The 17,535-nt window shown below is 40.6% G+C and overlaps 1 protein-coding gene across 2 annotated transcripts in view; it reads left to right on the forward strand.

The window, feature by feature from the left end:
* Positions 1-16,657: 16,657 nt before the first annotated feature.
* The window catches only part of TRERF1 (transcriptional regulating factor 1), a 20,793-nt gene continuing 19,915 nt past the window's right edge, over positions 16,658-17,535 (forward strand). For both annotated transcript variants that reach the window (XM_010000870.1, XM_010000878.1), the window contains exon 1: positions 16,658-17,535. In XM_010000870.1, coding sequence (XP_009999172.1) covers positions 16,658-17,535 — 878 coding nt within the window.

Genomic DNA, 17,535 nt, shown 5'->3' on the forward strand with positions numbered 1-17,535 from the left:
GCAGGCTGAAAAGCTAAGGCAAGCTCAATAAAGGGGCACAGGGATTCCCTACGCTGTGCCAGCTTGTGGAGTTTGAGACTCAGAACTTAATATGTGGACATCTGAACAACACTGTGTCTGAATGTGAGACTTACTTGAGCAGGATTTATGCCAGGCATGTTACCTAGTTTGTTTAAAGATCTCAGCTTGTTCTGAAGGTGTTGGAAGTCTTTTGCAGACTGTTCGGAGAGATAATTCATAGAGACTTCTCTAGATGACAGTAGATGGGAAATCACAGATCTTAGCAGAAGTCTTGTGTCTCAAATAGAGAAGGAGAAGGCAGTAAGCAGACTGTGAAAAATTATTCCAGAGGGGAACCTCAATGGCTCTGAGTAAACAGGATTTTAGAATATGTCCACTGGTTACCTCCTAGCAACCAAAACTTTTACGAGGTTCAGTTGGCACAGATCCACTGCTTGGAGGACGATTATGCATAATTCTTGCTAGATTCAGGTCACTGTGACCTGAGACAAAATTTGGACTTCAAATGAGAGATGATAGTTGGACTCCCTCTTGCAAAGTCCCCAGTTTCTTGACCTTTGTGTGAAGCAGCATGCCAGGACACTAGTTGTGTCATGAGGAAAATGCCAGCAGAGCTTTTGGTTCTTGAATTGCCCGGAACAATAATTCAAGCTCTATCTGTGACACAGATGAAATGGTATGAAATGGTCAGGCATCCATTGCTTTCAGTTGGAAGTGTGATGCTTAGTAACATTCCAGTAATTCTGAAGGGTGACTTGATCAACTGGTATGTAAGATGACAAGTGAGTTTATTATCTTCTTCAAAGTGTTTCCTACTTAAAAGTAATTGCCAGAAGGTCCTATAGTGTTGTACTGTGCCTGCTATAGAGAAGGCTTCTTCCCTGGTTCACTGTCTGGAAACTCCTTCCTATTATATTGCTAAGAAATGAGCTGACAAATTTGTGAGAAATAAAGCTTTAGCCATTAATTTATATCAAAGGCCCTTTCCTTAGGGTGTTCTTTTGTTTTCTCTTCCCCCCTCAGTTGTCCACAAAATTTAGAAAAAACTCACAAACCAACCATCTTTAGGATCTTTGCTATTATTTTTACAAGCATTAAATGCAAAATCTGAATTTGTTACAAAAACATGTCCCTAAGTTGTGCTTAGCCATCCTCCCTTGCCTGCAAGCTGAAGGCACCATGGTATTAAAAAGGGTCATTCTTTCCCCTTTTCTGTGCTACTTCTGGCTATGTAAAATACTATTAAAAGAAACTGAGGATTGACAAATAATACGCTACAGAAAAGGCTGTACAAGGGAAAAAGATCTCTGTAGGGATGGCTAAGAGCTTTTAATGTAATGAAGAAGAAAATACTCAGCAGAGCTAGTACTTGTGGGGAATAAATTCCTCCCAGAAAGCTGGGAAAGCTGCTGAGTGTCAATGTTCTTCTGAAAATGGTAAAAGTAATTGTAAAAGCTGTATTGGATGGCATTTAATTATGTAAGGAACCAAAGGGGCTAAAAAAATAATAACCTGGTATATCAGAAAGCAATTTAAAATATAAGCTATGGAAAATGGAATATTTCTGTCATAATAAGATTATTTCCACCACTGGCTCCATTGATTTTTGTGTCTCAAGTTTTGTTCCAAACAGATCTGTAACTATGGAGGGGGTAAAAAAAAGGTATGCTTTTGTTCCCTCGACCTACCAAGTCAACCTATTTCCCTTTTCAGCAGTGGTGAGAAAGATTTGGATAAATATACAAACAGAACTTAAGAATTGAATTAGCTCTGTTGGTCATTCAATCTCCAGTTGTCTGATTTAATTGTTCCTTTCAAAGCGATCATTTGAAGCAGAGCTCCATATGCTCTGTGAATGTCAGTAAACTAAGCTTGTTAGTGTACAGTGTGAAGGCCAAAGCTGAATTCTTGTGGGTATTCGCAGCCTTTAATAAATAGCATGGCAGTGCCGAGGAGGAATCATTTCTTACGCCCACTCACCCTTAAGATGTTTCCTTTCAATTCAGAAATGAATATTCAGTTGAAAAGTTATTATGTATCTTGTGTCTTTCAAAATATTCTTGGCACTGCCTAGGAGTCTGTCTGCAGAGGGGTGGGATGGGTATTTTTTTCCCCTCCTACCTTCCACGCAGATCTGGAGCCAAGCAGTAGCTGATAGACTTTTAGGTTTGTCTACTTACTTGTTTTGTGTTGGGTATTTTAAGTCTGGTAGTGCTTTTCCCTGAGCTGTAGAGTTCCTGCTCCATCTGCTCAGGGCAGGGATGTTAGCATGGCATGAGAGGTCCAAGCATTAGGTTGTTAGGCTCTTGAAAGGATCTTGTTGTGAAAGTGTTCTCAACTGTGCCAAACTGGAACAATTATGGCTAAAGCTTGTTATGGGGAGTGCCTGCTTGAAGATTTTTTTAAATTTTTTTTTAAGTGACTGGGGAATTTCATTTAGGAGAGTGACTGTTTTCCAGTAATTTTGCAAAGGGACAGAATGATTTGAGGGTTTTTCAAGGAAGCAGGGTTGTTTATTGATGTAATTTTTGGAGATTATTTTGTTTGAACAGTTTCAGTCACATCAGTTTGAAGCAAAGAACTGAAATTTTGCAAGAGTGTAGGCTTAGGGTATTTAGAATAAGGAAAAGAAGGGCTGACTGAAATGTGTTGCAGGAGAACTGCTTGTGCTGAATGATTGGATGATAAAATGCCAGAGGAAATTGCTTGTAGATAAACGTAAGCAATGTGTTCAAGAGGAAGAGGAGGAAGGGGAACACAACGCTGTGTATGCCCTGGTGAGTGCTGCAGCAGGTGTTAGTGCTCTGGAAGGAAACTTTGTGATAATCCTGTAAAAATGGCAGCATAATAATAAAATTTGTGTCAGCACTCATTAGTGAAGGAACAGAAAATAAAACAGAAGCATAAAAGTACTGCTGCTTAAATGCATGGTGCTCCCCTGTTTTCAACACCATGTGCAGCTTAGGTCCTCCCTGTCTTCCATCTCACCTGGCCCCATCCACAAAATGTTGTGAAGAAGAAAAATCCAAAGTACATGGTGACAAAGAGCTGCAAGCCGTCCTCTGGAAAGTACTTGATGGAAGAGATCCATGAAATTATGAAAGCCCTAAAGAACGGGATGAGAAATGAGCAACCACTGTCCTTCCCAGGAGATGAGCATGAAATGGGCATGTGAGAGCCATGAAGAGGAAGATGATGGTTTCTTGGGCAGCTCTGGGGCTGTGAAGCTTGTACTGCCAGCCAGTATGTTATCTAAATGCAGTAAGGAGAGGACAAGAAATGGTTGTGTGGCAGGAGGTATAGGGAGAAGGGAAGAGGCAAGAGATCTGAGGCAGAGGAGAGGAGACTGGCTAGGTACCAGAGGAGAGACTTCTGGCATGATGAAGGAGAAAAAAATGCATCTTGGAAAGGTAATCAGTTTTAGAGAATGTACTGGTTTAGGTGAAGAAGAAAAAGGAAAGAAGCAGATGAGTGCAGAAGTGGTAGGAATGGGTAGGCAAACCTCTGCCTACTCAGACAGACTTGCTTAGAAGGTGGCAATGGAGATGGGATTGAGTGAATCTGCTGTTGACAAATACCTGTTCAACTCAGATGAGGGTCCTGCTAACAAGCCTTCCCCTGGTGGGTGACAGCCTGTCACTGCCATAATTTTACTTAATTAAATTGGACTGGTCTGCATAGGAGTTGTATTAGGCTGACAAAAGAACCATTACAGCTTGTAGACAGTATAAACATGTAATAGAAACAAAACATGTAATGGAATATCCTTTTTAAATTTTACCACACAGGTAAGATACTAAGCCAAACTCTTTGAGATGAAGTGCCAGAATGAAAGTATGCTTCTAGAACTTCATTTTAGTCTTGTTTTACAAAAATGCATTTCATGAGAGAACTGTAAACTGCATTTATTTTTCTTCTCCAACAAAACTCCTCTCCAGCTTGGTCCATAGGATGAATTTTCTGTAAAGATAAATTAAACTCCTGTAGAGGGAGGCTGTATTGGATCCTCAATTCACTTGATGCAGTGATTTGAAATTAGGTAATAAAAGATGGAAGGAATTGTAAGAAAGAGTATTTTCTCCTAGATGGCACAAGCTGAGCTCTGTCAGAGAACTGGATTATATCCTGGCCAGTGCTGCAGGGCAGCTGCTTGATGCAGTCAATCAAGGCAGGCCTCTGCTGGGTAGTCACCAGTCATGCCTATGGTGGTCTCTTCTAGTGTGAGCACCTGTTTGCTTTGTGACTGGTAGACATCTGACCAGTAGTTCCAGTCAAAACTGCTTTAAACATAACAGGTACTGTACAGCACTAGATTATCTGAAGCATTGGACCCTACGTGTGAAAAACTAATAGATTATTGGAATTCATATCTCTGCCATAGCATCTTGTTAAACAAATGGCATGTCTTACAGACATTTTCTCTGGAAATAAATGTCAGACAATATTTCTGAAGCATTTCAAAGATGTAGAAATGAGCACATAAAAACGATTTTGTGTACATGAGGGATCCTGTCCTTGGAAGAGAATTTGAATTCCTAGAGTTTCTCTAGGAAGAAACAACCAGAAAGCTGAATATGGACCAGCAAAGGGCAATAAAATCATGAAGTTGCTAGGTGAGAGAGGACTTCCAGCATGTAGGGAGAGACTGTACTCTGATGTAGTTAAGTGAACCAAAGTAATGGTACATGATTGATGATAGTTCTGGTACTATCAACTTTTTTGTTGTTGGTTTTTCCAGTTGATATTACAGACTTTTTTTTGTATTGCTTGTTTAATACATATACTCTGTTGGTGTTCTTAAGTTTCTTAAGTTAAGGTGGTTTTTCTGCTCCAAAAATGGTTAAATAGTGTTTAATCATGATCAACCAATTTAGGTAATAGGTTCTTAGTCACCCTTGTTATAGTAGAAATAATGACAAATACAGTGGAGGAAACTCTTGTGTTTCATGAATTTAAAGTAGATTAAGTTTATTCATCTCATGGGAAGGTTATCAGCTGGAGTTTGTATATGGCTAGGTAGATAGGTGGCCATTGGGCAGAAGAGAAATCCCAAATACCCTTTCTTGTGTTTTCTTTCCAAATCACATTTTTGTGCTCTGATGATGATCTTTAGGAAGTCTATGACTTCCCGGTGTTAACACTTCAGTTAAGTTTCAATGTCAAATGATAGAAAAGTCCTTTCTGTTAAAGTAAATGGAGCTATTCTGGAAGGGTATATGTCCAACATTTCACTTCAGAAGAGGATGTGTATCTTTTGTCTTTGATCTGTATTGTTCTTTTAATACCTACAGTCTGCTGTGCAGCTGTAGTGTTGTACTTGGAAGCATGTGGCCTGTTCCAGGGCATCTTCATTGACCAGACAAAGGTTCTCCTCATTCTAACCTGCATTTAGGCCTCAGAGCAGCAGCAGCTGCTTGGGAAGGGGATCAGCATCTTGGAGCATGATACAGTCACAGTGGAGGTTTAAAGATGTCTAGGAAATGGGTCTTAATGGCAACCTGCTGCCAAGGGAAGCTGAAATGTTGCAACAAGAATGCTGCCTCCAAGCTGCTGCCACAGCCTTATGCCATGGGTAGCATAGCCAGTGCTGGTGTTTGTGCCATTGCTCCTAGACCAGCACTGTGTCTATCTTTTTCTCCTTAAATCTACTCTACAGAGGCTCCTGCAGGACTAATTAATCTAGAACTCTCCTTCTCCTGTGTCGCAGTTACTTGCAGGTAGACAGAAACTTTGAGTTTCAGAACCATAACGTGACTGTATCCACAGCTGGAGAAAATCCCCATCCTGTGGTGTGTTGACTTTTACTGCCATCCTTCATTTCATCCCTGGAAAAATACCTAGTTTAACTTTCAGTGTGAAGCTTTGCTGATCAATATGTTACAAGCATAGTAAAGTTCAAGAAATTGCCTCCATTACTATCTTGAGATGAGAAATTGATTTAGTTACATTCTCTCTCTGCTAATTCATCTGTGCTCTACATTCCCATAAAAGGTATTATGTGCTTCTTATTTTCCAGCAGCGTCATCAATCCTAATGAAGAGAGAATTAAAAAAAATTGTGTTGTTTGTGGTGTTCTCTGACTTGGCTCTTAATTTGTAAATGTTACTGTAGGCTTCACTTCTCAGCTTCTCCTTACTGGGCTTCAGTTACATGCAGAATCTAGGGGCTGGGATTGGGAGCAACACTGAAGATTATGGCAAAGGAATATAAAGTTAGATTCATTTTTAATCTAAGCCTCAAAAAACGAGATGCTGGTTAAAATTTAATTAAAGGTAGTAAAATCTCATTTGTGAATTTTATGTACTTTTGCAGTGTTGGGTCCTGCATTATTTAGATTGGGACTGGTTTCAATATTTATTAGCCATGATTTCACTAACACTGGCTCTAAAATGCCCAAACTTTTATCCTTTACTTATGTAAGTGAGCTTTGCTCTTATCTGTTGATTTGCATACAACAGTATGGGTGATATAGTGGGCAAAGCAGACAAAACAAATAAGAAAAACAGTTTTCCTGGGAATTTCTATTTTTGCTTTTTCCAGTGTCCATCGGCCTCTGCAGGAAGCTGCCAGGAATGGTTTGGCTGCAGAATACTTTGACGTCTTTAGGTTTAATGCTAGTACTCATTGTTCCAGAGCAGATGGATAAATGGAAAAGCAAAACTATATACTGTGACTTTGGTCACTACTCTTGAAATAAGTCATGTTTTGTAATTAAATGTAAACCTCTTGGCAGGTTCTAAGCAGCTGTGTGAAACTGGGGCCAAAAAAACCCCAAACACTTTCACTTTTTGGATCCATTGACATTAACCTCTGGTTTTCCCTGTGTCTCTGTATATTTCCTGTTGCAAACACAAAGCAGTGGTATATGATTGTCAGTCATCTAGAAGGTTCAATATGCCTGTTATAGATCTAAAGGTGTTAAATACCAGTATAAAAACCAAGTTAGATGAAACACTAAGTACATGTGGACTTATTAAAACTAGTCTTACTCAAATGAAGAGGCGTTTTGGGAAGGTTAGGCTTTCTAAGGAGCTCTGCTGTCTCCCATGGCACCTGTGGGTCAGTGGCTGGATTGTGCTGTGGGCTTAGGGGAAGACTAAGGAGAAAGCAAAGACTGGAGCTGGGCAGGACAAGGGAGCTGCTTGGCTTCTTCTCCCCCACTTTCTGCTGGGCTGGGGGAGGACACTTGTTCAGTGCAAGGAACTGCTGGGTTTCGCGGGTTCTTATTGCTGTATGTATGTAGTAGGGTCACAGTGCTTGGGGCCCATTATCAGAGATTGCTAAAGAATAACTTAAACAAGTGAATCTGGCACGAAGGTGAGAGGAGGAAAATGCTGATCAAGGTCGCTGAGGTTATTATCTGTGCCCTCCCAGGAGTGGTTGTCTGTACAGTTTCTTCTTGTGGCTGGAATGACTTCCAAAACCTGGCATGGCTTGACACAAACAGAGAGTTTCCCATTGACATCAGTGAGCTGTGAATTGCACCTTAAGATTCCAGGCTTGTTTCTTTCAGGGCCTTCTCTAAAAGCCATCTTGGCAGCAGCATCTACAAAAAAAGTGTTGTTTTCCTTTAAATAATTTAAGATGCCTTGTCTAGATACCTCTTCTGCATTGGGTGACAACCTGATTGTATCTCCTGCACCTTTGACTGTCATTAATCCCTCCCTTCCTGATTTCTATACCTTCTCTTGTTTGTCTGATGCTCATCGTGTAGGTTGCAAGTTCTGGGCCAGCAAATCTCTCCGCAAGAGCATCCAGCCTGTCTTTGGCTTCTGTCAAAGCAGTGTAAGATGCTATGAAATCTTTACAGTCCCTGCAGTAGCAGCATAATCTTTTCTTTATTGCATCAATGTAGCTCATTCTTTATTTTGCAGTAGGTGCTAAGCTGAGCAAGAAGAAAAGTTGAATTTACTTGTATCTACGGTTTGAAGAACCATGCACGTATCAATCCCAGAGATTTGACAAAGAAGAGCTCACTGTTATGGAAAAGAGGTTCTTTGTTTTTCTTTAAGGGAGTTATAGTGCTAATAGATGTCCTCTGCAACAGTGACTTGAAGAACTGAGTAGCATGGACATAGTATATTGAATAGAAGTCAGTATCTGGTTGTGTTACAGCAGGAAGGTCATTCTTGCAAGTCTGTTCATGGTCTGGGGCAAGCTGGTGATATTTTATATGGTGCTCATGTCAGGGAAAAATTAATTTCCCATCTATTACTTTATGTTTAGATACATCACTTTGAGATCACAGAATGAAAGCAGCATGAAATGTTATGGCGAAGACAGCACAGCAAGACGCAGGAGTCTCAGAAATACTCAAAAATCAGGTAATGTTGCAGCATCATATGTCCATTTTCTATGAGGCTGGCTTGTTTAATGAGGCTTAGTGCTTCTTGGCTGTTTTCCAGAATTTGTGCTTTATTGATGGACTTCTCAAATATGACTAGTTGTGTGTTGGCTTTGTGTCCTATAAAACATTGTTTAAGTACCTCAGTGTTTATGACACTCATTTAGATCTTTTGTAAAGGTCTATCTTGTCTCATGCAAGCAAAATGGACATTACCTTAATGTAAAAACAGAACAAAACCAACGACAATCTGACCAACCCCTGCCCTATTAAAAAAACCAACCAAACAAACAAAAAACAAACAAACAAACATCAAATTCAACCAAACCGCCAACCCCCAAACAAAAGTGGCAGCCATAGTGGTCAGTTCTGCATAGCCATTGGATTTTCCTTGGCTTCCTGATGTGCTTGAGCGGGATTGACTTTTCAGGGGGTCCTGCAGCTGTATTTCTGAAAACTGACAGACAGTAGGCTCAAAATAGCTGTTTCTACTAGCCCTTTCTACTTTTTTCCTGATTGTTGTGTTTGTTTTTTTTAATTGTTTATCTGTCTCAGGATGTTTTCTTCTAGCCTGTTTTTGCAAATCCTGTGATATGTTCTTCCACTGTTTTGCAGCAGTCACAGTTACAGAAAAGGGTGATCCCATCACAAGCTTCAGAGTATAAACACTGTAGAGGTCAGGAAGAAACTGGTTAAGTGTATGTGAGGATGCCCACCTTCTATGAAAACTGTGTAGTTATCACAGCTGTATTCGCAGTAATACCTGATGATTGATGTTTGAGTGTAAAGGCATAAAAATTTTACCTTCTCCCCTGGATCAACAGCAGTGACCAGAGATTTGTTATGTAGCCACATACAGTAAGTAGGCAAGGTCTAACCCCTCTGTCCTATGACCTTAATTCTGGAGTCTGGTCATGTCTGCAGAACTAGGATCCTGCTGGGGAAAAACAAGTCACTCAGTTCAGTAACAGAAATAAACTAAAATATGAAATTGAGGGCAAGTTTCATAATAGAACGTTTATTTTCCAGGAAGCATTTGAGAGTGTTGCCCTTGATGTAGGACTCAGCAGAAGGTACCACAGTTTATTTCACTTACATAGACAGTAAATTCAGATTGGCTGAAGAGATTTGAAATCAGATTTCATAGTCAGCTTCAGCCTTGATCAAATATGCAGCAATATATTGATTAATATTTAAAAAATTGTATTTTTATCACAGATGATCAGCCCCATTAATTAGTCCAGTCTTCTGTAAGCTTTTTGGTCACTTAGTCATGGAATATGTAATTCAGGTGCCCTTCTGGCCTTAGTCAAGGTTTGTCTTTTATTTTTATTTTTCATCAGTATTGTGAGGAGATCACAATTTCATATTTGCCATATTTATGAAGTAATGTGATACCTCCTTCAGACGCAGTTCTCAGAATCCTTCAAAATTCCTTGAAACTGTAATGCCACCTCACTGACAGCAAAGATAATTGGATTTGTTGAAGGAAACTTCTTCATTTCTTTGAGACTCAGGGAACTGAATCTCCCTTAAACTAAATTGAGTTAATGGCTTTATTTAGGAATCAGCCTCCTCTTCTTGAATAACCAGAATGCCGTTAGTTTTGGGGAAAAATGCTTTCATTAAATTAGCTGTGCCTGAGAATGCATTTTCTACTTAGATCAAAAGGAGAGGAAGATGTTTCAGCTTGTTTGTCTTCCTTTCTCCTCCCCCTTTTCCAGAGACTTTCCTGAGATGATGAACTGTTGTTTTTGCTGTTGGTTTTTTTTGTTGCCTTTTTTTCTTTCTTCTTCTTTTAAACTTTATTGAAATGGAGGAATTGCCCAGTTCCCCTCCTAAGGCTGTTGTTGCTTTCCCCTCCCCCAAATCCAATGTGTTCTTTATTAAACTGAATTAGGACGTTCTAGTCTCTCTTAAGAGTGGAAACGGGAACAGCTTAAATGAGCAGCCACATGAGACTCAGCAGCCTTTCCAACTGCACTGCAGAAGGAGCTCAGCTGCAAAGAGAATGATAATTTTTGAAGGATTTGTACAACTATTGAAGAATTACCAGCATTAATATTAAAAAGCAGCTAATCCGTTTTCCCCTTCCTTTTTAAGAGTGTATAGCTTTCTTACTATGCTGGCTATAAAATCAGTGTACTAAATATTTTGCTTCTTTCCATCCTTTTTTTACTTTTGCAATTATTTTATTTGCTTATATTTTCATATACTGAAGTGGGGTTTTTGTTGTTGTTAGTTTTGCGTAACAACTCCAACCTTAAGGTTTGTATGCAGATATGAGCTTGGATTTGAGACATCTGCCATTCAAAGAAAACCAAAATTGAAGTGCAGTAGAAAATATATGAGCAGTTGTATCCAGGATTGGGATGAAAACGTGTTTGACCCTACAAGTATTTGCCCTGATATATAAAATATCCTATATAAAGTTATTTTTGGTGCTTGAAATACATATTGCTATTTGGCGTCTGTTCTAACCAAAATAGCCATGATCCTGATACCTTTTCACCCTTGTTTTCAATCTTTGCTTTTCTTTATTGCTGTATCAGATGTCTTTGGGGTTTTTATAGATAATTAAAAAATACCTCTTTCCCCTTCTCTGGCCACTAGCTCACCCAGCTCCCTTGCTTGGTATTAGAAATTATAAATTATTCATTATGTTTCAGTACTGTGTTGTGCCTTTTTTTTTTTTTTTTTAACATTCTTACTTTCTGTGCCAAAAAACCTGGAGCTTGAACTGTGGCTACACAGAGTTACAGAAGTAAACTTGGTATCTGAACAGCCTGCAAGAGCATGGGGGTCTCTGAAATATGCCACCCTTCCTCTCCCAGTGCCGTGCTTCTTAGCCATCCAGTATTTGTTGTGCCTTTTTTTTTTTTTTTTAACATTCTTACTTTCTGTGCCAAAAAACCTGGAGCTTGAACTGTGGCTACACAGAGTTACAGAAGTAAACTTGGTATCTGAACAGCCTGCAAGAGCATGAGGGTCTCTGAAATACGCCACCCTTCCTCTCCCAGTGCCGTGCTTCTTAGCCATCCAGTATTACCCTGGTCGACACATCTGAAGATGTAGGGGTAGTGCCAGCATCACTCCTGAAAGCTGGGTTTGAGTAATGCAGGTGTGCCTGTTCTTAGGTAGTGCTCTCTTGGTTTTGAAAGCCACTCTTGTAGGGGGGCTCTTAGTGGCTGTACATCAGCAGTGCCCAGCTGAAAATCTTGCCTGTCTTGTTACAAAGGCTGGATTATAGTCAGCCTGTGTGGCAGCGGCCGGCTGCTGGTAGCATCAGGTAGCAGAATGGAGGGAATCGGGAAATCAGGGAAGGAAGTGCTGTATATTCGGCTGTCCTAAAGGAAATCAGAGTGTAAGGTGATGTGAATGATGGCTGTCTTGATTTAGAAATAGTTTAGCAGAAGATCTCAGTTCTGAATAACAAAACAGGCCAATAAAATGCTAAAAATTGGATAAGATAAATCCTGTTTTGTTTCTATTGTAGCTAAGTGGAGGGGAAAAAAGTGAAAGGAAGGAACGGAACAGATAACTTCTGTTTCTGGATTTTGCCTTACCTGTGGTTAAAAATGAAGCTCATGCTATAAGAGCAAAAAGCCACTTAAGAAAGCCCTGCCTTGGGCTGTGCGAATGAAGGGCAGTAAGGTTAAAACATGCCTGCAATGTTGGGAGAACGCATAGAAAAGCCACATTTCTGTAAGAAGGGCTGCTGTGAGTTAAAATGTTACAAAAAACAGTTGAGGCTGCTAAGAGTGGTGGTTAAACTTGCTTTAACTGGTGGGTTACCATGCCAGAAGGAGGTACATGAGGAGGGATTGTGCCCCAGCAAATGAGTATGTGCTGGTGCTGTTACTTTTGAGTAGCTGCATGTGCTCTGTCCTGCAGAAGCTGGTTGAACATAGAGATACTTTTTGCATCTGCCATCTTACCCAGTCTTCTTTTTTTCAGGCTTATTGGTAATTAATCTGTAAAAGCATGTAGATTTTTGCTTTAGGTGACAGCTGAAAAATGTGAAATAAGTTGAACAAACCATAGTATCCAATTCCCTTTTGATCCACAGCCATGCAACCTACTGAGCTGGCTTAGATCATTGCTATAATAGCTTTACGGTCTATTCATGAACTGGCTCCCTTTAGCATCCCTCTCCTGCAGTCTTTTGTTTCCACTCTCCATTAGCTCAGAACTGGAACTGGCTTTCATTCAGGCCTGGTTTTGCAGCTCACACCCAGCCCGACCTGCAAGCACCGATTTATTTAGACCAGATGTCTTGCTCTGAAATTCATGTGGATTCAGGCAGTATGATAGTATGTCTGCAGCTTGAGCTGTCATTTACTAGAGTTGAAAAATCCTGTGGGTTTCAGGTTCTGTGGTGTGTGATAGAGCTGGGAGTGTTTTCTGTAGCTACCATCGCCTTGGTATTTCACTGCATGACTACTTCTCCAAGTTCTTCTGACTCTCCAGTGATACAGTTCATGAAGGAGGAAAATCAGATCACTTTTGCTGAAGACTGATAACATTGGAATATTCTTCCATTTCATGTTTACCAGAATTAAGTTCTGGCATGCTTCCAGGAGAGGCTATTACTTGTATTGCCTTACAGTTGCTTATGTTTGAAGAGGCAGACAACTGTAGTGTGTTAAAGGCATTTCAGCTAGCTTGGCATGTCCCCGGCTTTCAGTCTGGAGCATGGAGTTGTGCAAGTTGTAGGGGACCACACTGAAATTATGAGAAGAGCTGGAGTGAAACCTTTTCTCCGTTGAAATCAATTGAACTCCCATTAGTATGAGTCCAGATTCCATCCATAAACCAAGCTAGGGTATTTCTCTTTCTAGACAGTCTACAGAAATATTTCTGTGCTTTTGCATATTTTTTTTTAATGTTTCTTCAAAATGATTGTTTAATTTGGATACATGTGTAATGTCAGAAAAGTAATAGGTTAAGTAGCACAAATGACTTTTGGGAAAAGAAGAAACACAGAACACTTTAGAACTCCTGCTGCTTTTAGTAATTTGATTTAACCATTTAGTAGTCAGAGTAGTTGTTGTTATAAATTGCAGTGATGGGTGTTTAAGCATAAATGCTAAACAGCAAGGAAAAAAACCACCTTTTTCTTCTTATAATTGAAAGAAATAGAAATCATTCAGTAGCCTGTCAATGGCTCCTCAGTTGGCCAGAGACTTTGGTACCCCTAAAGTCTTAATGATACTTTGTACAGCACTGAAATACTCTGTTATATTTTAATCCAACAGGAAACGTTAGCATTTTGTTAACGCTGACTGCAAATGCTCAGTGTATACAGCATCAAGCCCTGGAATTTAAGCCTGTTCCAGTACTAAAAAAAACCCCTCTGGTATCTAAGGGACTGGTTTGATATTCATTATGCTTTTATCAGTGTGCCTGTCTGTTTTATTTCTGCATTAGCTGGATGTAGAATAACAATGCTTTTTAAACATTTTCACTTTTCTCCCTTCAGCTCAGTGATGCTCTAGAAAGGAACATTTTCATCTCTCTTTTTTTTTTTTTTTTTTTTTGTGTGAGAATGGGTGTTTGAAAACACTGCAAATTTTGTTCAAATGTCATTCTCAGAGGAACTGAAGTTTCCAGATTTCACTCTTATATCTCTGTAATTGTGGTAACTTTGTAATCTACCTAACAGACAGCAGTATGTCCCACCTCCCAAACTGGAGGTGGATTAAGGATGCTGGAGCTGCTGCTGAATAATTCTGTATTAACTTCTATTTATTTATTTATTTCTTCTGAGAGAGCAGAAGAAAGAGATTTGTGCTAATGCCTCAGATATAAAACCTTCTTCACTGTGTTCTAGTACCCTAAGAACTGTTAACAGGTAAACCCCAGGTGAAAGGGTGCAGGAAATGGAGTTTGCTGTATGCCCAAGGGCTGGTACTTTCTCTCCTGACCACGAAACTATCTGTGGCTGCTGGTACAGCACCTGCCCCTGTGGTGCTTCCATCTGTGGGAAGAGTAGGAGGTCAGGGTCCTGGCTGGCCATTTGATTCCTTTTTATACTGAAACCGTGTTGTGTGCTGCCTTAGGAGTAAGTCCTCTTGCTGTCCTTTCTCCTCAAATTCTTGCAGTCATAAATTGTCTCCTGAAGACAATTATTCTCCCTCATTGGTTCATATCAGTATTATTTCTTGTCCTTTGACTAATACCTGTCAGTGCAAACTTTCAGAAGGGCCAAAACCAAGGAACTTGAGGTTAATTATAACACTTAATAGGTGAAATGGGACATACCTCCTACACAAAAGGTATATCGACAAATCCAGTAATGCCCTGTTCTTGTGGGAAGGTGTATTCAGAGACTTCTGAACTTGCAGACTTAAGAGAAGATACATATTCCTGTATAGGATCTGTCTTTTCCTCTAAAAGTTGATGGCCTTTCAGTGTGAAATATCACAGAGTGTTTATTTTTATGCCCTTTGAATGTTTTGCGGAGGCTTTGTTTAGTTTCCCTTCGTAATTTTTAATGGGAAGTCTTTGAAGTTGGGTTGTGGCTGAAAAATCTTGTTGGCAGCCTGACCATTCATTGTTGACTCGTATCTTTTTTTAATTGTGCATCTATAAAAATCTGGAAGGGAGTGTCTTCAGAGAAACTATGAAGCAATGTATATTTCTGGAAAAGGGTAATAAGCTTGCAGTTATTCTCAGCTATTATTTGTCACGTGAAAATGTTACATGCTAATGGCTGCAGATGGTTTACACAAAAACAGTGTACATGCTGAAAGCCCTCTTCGTTGGGAGCTATGGTTTTCTGTCATACATTATGCTAGAATGGAAAAGGTTTTTTCTGCCTGCAGCTATATGTTACCCTTATTTGCTGCTGCTAGCACGGAACTCGCTAGTATGCATCTGGCAATGGTTAAAATTTTCTCCATCAGTGACTTCACATTTATCCATCTAGATCAAGGATTCTTCTAAGTTAAAAAAGGTAAGGACATTGGTACGCAGGAGTCTTTGGTGGAAGGCATGTTTAGAAAGGCAGATGTGAAGGAAACAGAGTTAGGCTTGCGGTCTAATATTTTAAAGTTCAGAATCAACGTTTATGTTAAAACCTGGTGTCTGTGTGCATAGATATATTTTACCTCTGTACATGTGTGTGATTGCATTTGGTATAAATTGGGTTAAAATAATGCAAACTGAAGGAGGAAGGGTGAGAGCGTAGAATAGAAGTTGTTCAGAGGTCCCGATGCAAGGTGAGTAATCGGAAAAGATTTCCATGGACTAGTTCTGTCTTAGCATTAATCAGATTTCACATAGGTGGAGCAAACAAGTCTATGTGCACAGATGCAGTTGAGTAGCTATGCTCATGACTGTTTTTAATTGTCACAGCAATGAGCATTAGTGTTGCATCTTATCCTTCAGTGACGCTGTTTTCCTACGACTGGTGGACACCTCCTGGAGATACCCTGGAAGTTGTGAAAAACCGTAAAAGGCTCTGTGCAAATCCCAGATTGCCATTAACTTTTCTGTATTCCCATTAGATGCTGATATCTGAGTACAGTCAGCTCTGTTCAAAGCTGTGGTTTTCTTTTACCTGCCTTTCTAGGCCTTTGTGGAGGCACCTGTGGTGTCAGTAGTACTTAATTTTGTGTTATAAAATGGGCGTGTTGCTTCTGACAATGAGGCTGTAGCAGTGGGAAGGTGACTTGGCTTGATTGTTGACTGTCTGGCTAAAACTTGTCATGAGAGAGTATTATGTGGCCAGCTAAAACCTCTGGAGTGTTCATATACTTGAGGGGAAAAAACAAGTTTTGAAGAATGAGCCTTTATTAGTTAGGCAGAATTATTTTATCTGAGCACAAGAGTAGAGGCAGGATAATGAGATGAGAGGAATTTAACTGCTCCGGAATTGCCTGGCTGCTACAGTTTTGCATCTGATTACTCATTTCAAACTAGGAGATTTTACAGTGTCCTTTGAGGCAATGTATATTGAACAGTATGAACAGTAAGAGTTCATGCAGACAGCACTTACCTTGTCTTTCTCTTGCTCCACAGGTGCCTGGCACACTGAACCTACTGATCTGTGTAGGATTTGCGCTGCAGTCCACTTATTGAAGATGTGAAGCAACATCAGGTCTGAGATTGGAATTACTGACAGACTGGAGGAAATCTTAGTCCTTGTGATGCACACGGACATGCTGAATTATAAGTAACTCTATCTTCTTTTCCCCTTCCCTCCCTTCCCCTCACTCAGCTATCTCAGGGTTCATAGAGATTTCAATGGTTCGTGTGCCTGTAAGTTTGGAACAGAAGTGACCAAAAATGGGGGACCAGCAATTGTATAAAACTAACCATACTGCCAACAGCAATGAGAACTTGTACTACCAACAGCACCAAATGAACTCCCTTTCATCTCTAAATCATAGCTTCGGGACGTCTGTTATGGATGCTCCCCAGGCGTCCCCTCTCTCGCCCCAGTTTCCCCAAGATTCAAGGGACAGCATAGCTTTGCCTGTAGGTTCGAAAAGTCTTGGGTCAGTGGATACATCTAGGCAGACCAGTTGGACACATTCTGGCTCAGGAAACCACATCCCTGTGAGGAACAATTTGAATAATCAAAGCTCAATGTGGAGCCCCCTTGGGCAGGGGGAATCCCACGATGGATACCAATATTCTTACTCTCAACCCAGTGAAAATCGATCGCAAAAAATTACCAGTGGAGTCCTGCACAAACTGGACTCCTTTACGCAAGTATTTGCAAACCAAAATCTGAGAATTCAAGTAAACAACATGGCTCAGGTTTTGCACACGGAGTCTTCGATGGTGGATAATTCTGGTGACAGTGCGCTCAGGCAGCTGCTGTCCCAGAAGCCAGCGGTTGAGCAACAGCCCGTAACTCCCAGTGTACAAAGATACCAACCAGTGCCACAGCAAACACACCAGAATTTTGCAAGCACACAGCAAAAGCAACAAATGCAAGTCATGCAGCACCAACAGCTGTACTACGACTACCAGCAGCATTTATCGCAAATGCAGATGCACTCTGCCTTCCAGCAAGGAGCGGCGCACGTTCAGCCCCAGCAGCTCCTGCCCCAGCAGATGCAGCACCTGCAGCAGCCCCAGTACTACGCCCAGCCGCAGCAGGGGCACCAGCGGCTCTCGCTGCAGGAGGGGCAGCAGGAGCAGCACCCCGCCCCGCC

This window comes from Chaetura pelagica, unplaced genomic scaffold (assembly GCF_000747805.2).
Source record: "Chaetura pelagica isolate M959 unplaced genomic scaffold, ChaPel_1.0 scaffold161, whole genome shotgun sequence".
NCBI lineage: Eukaryota > Metazoa > Chordata > Aves > Apodiformes > Apodidae > Chaetura > Chaetura pelagica.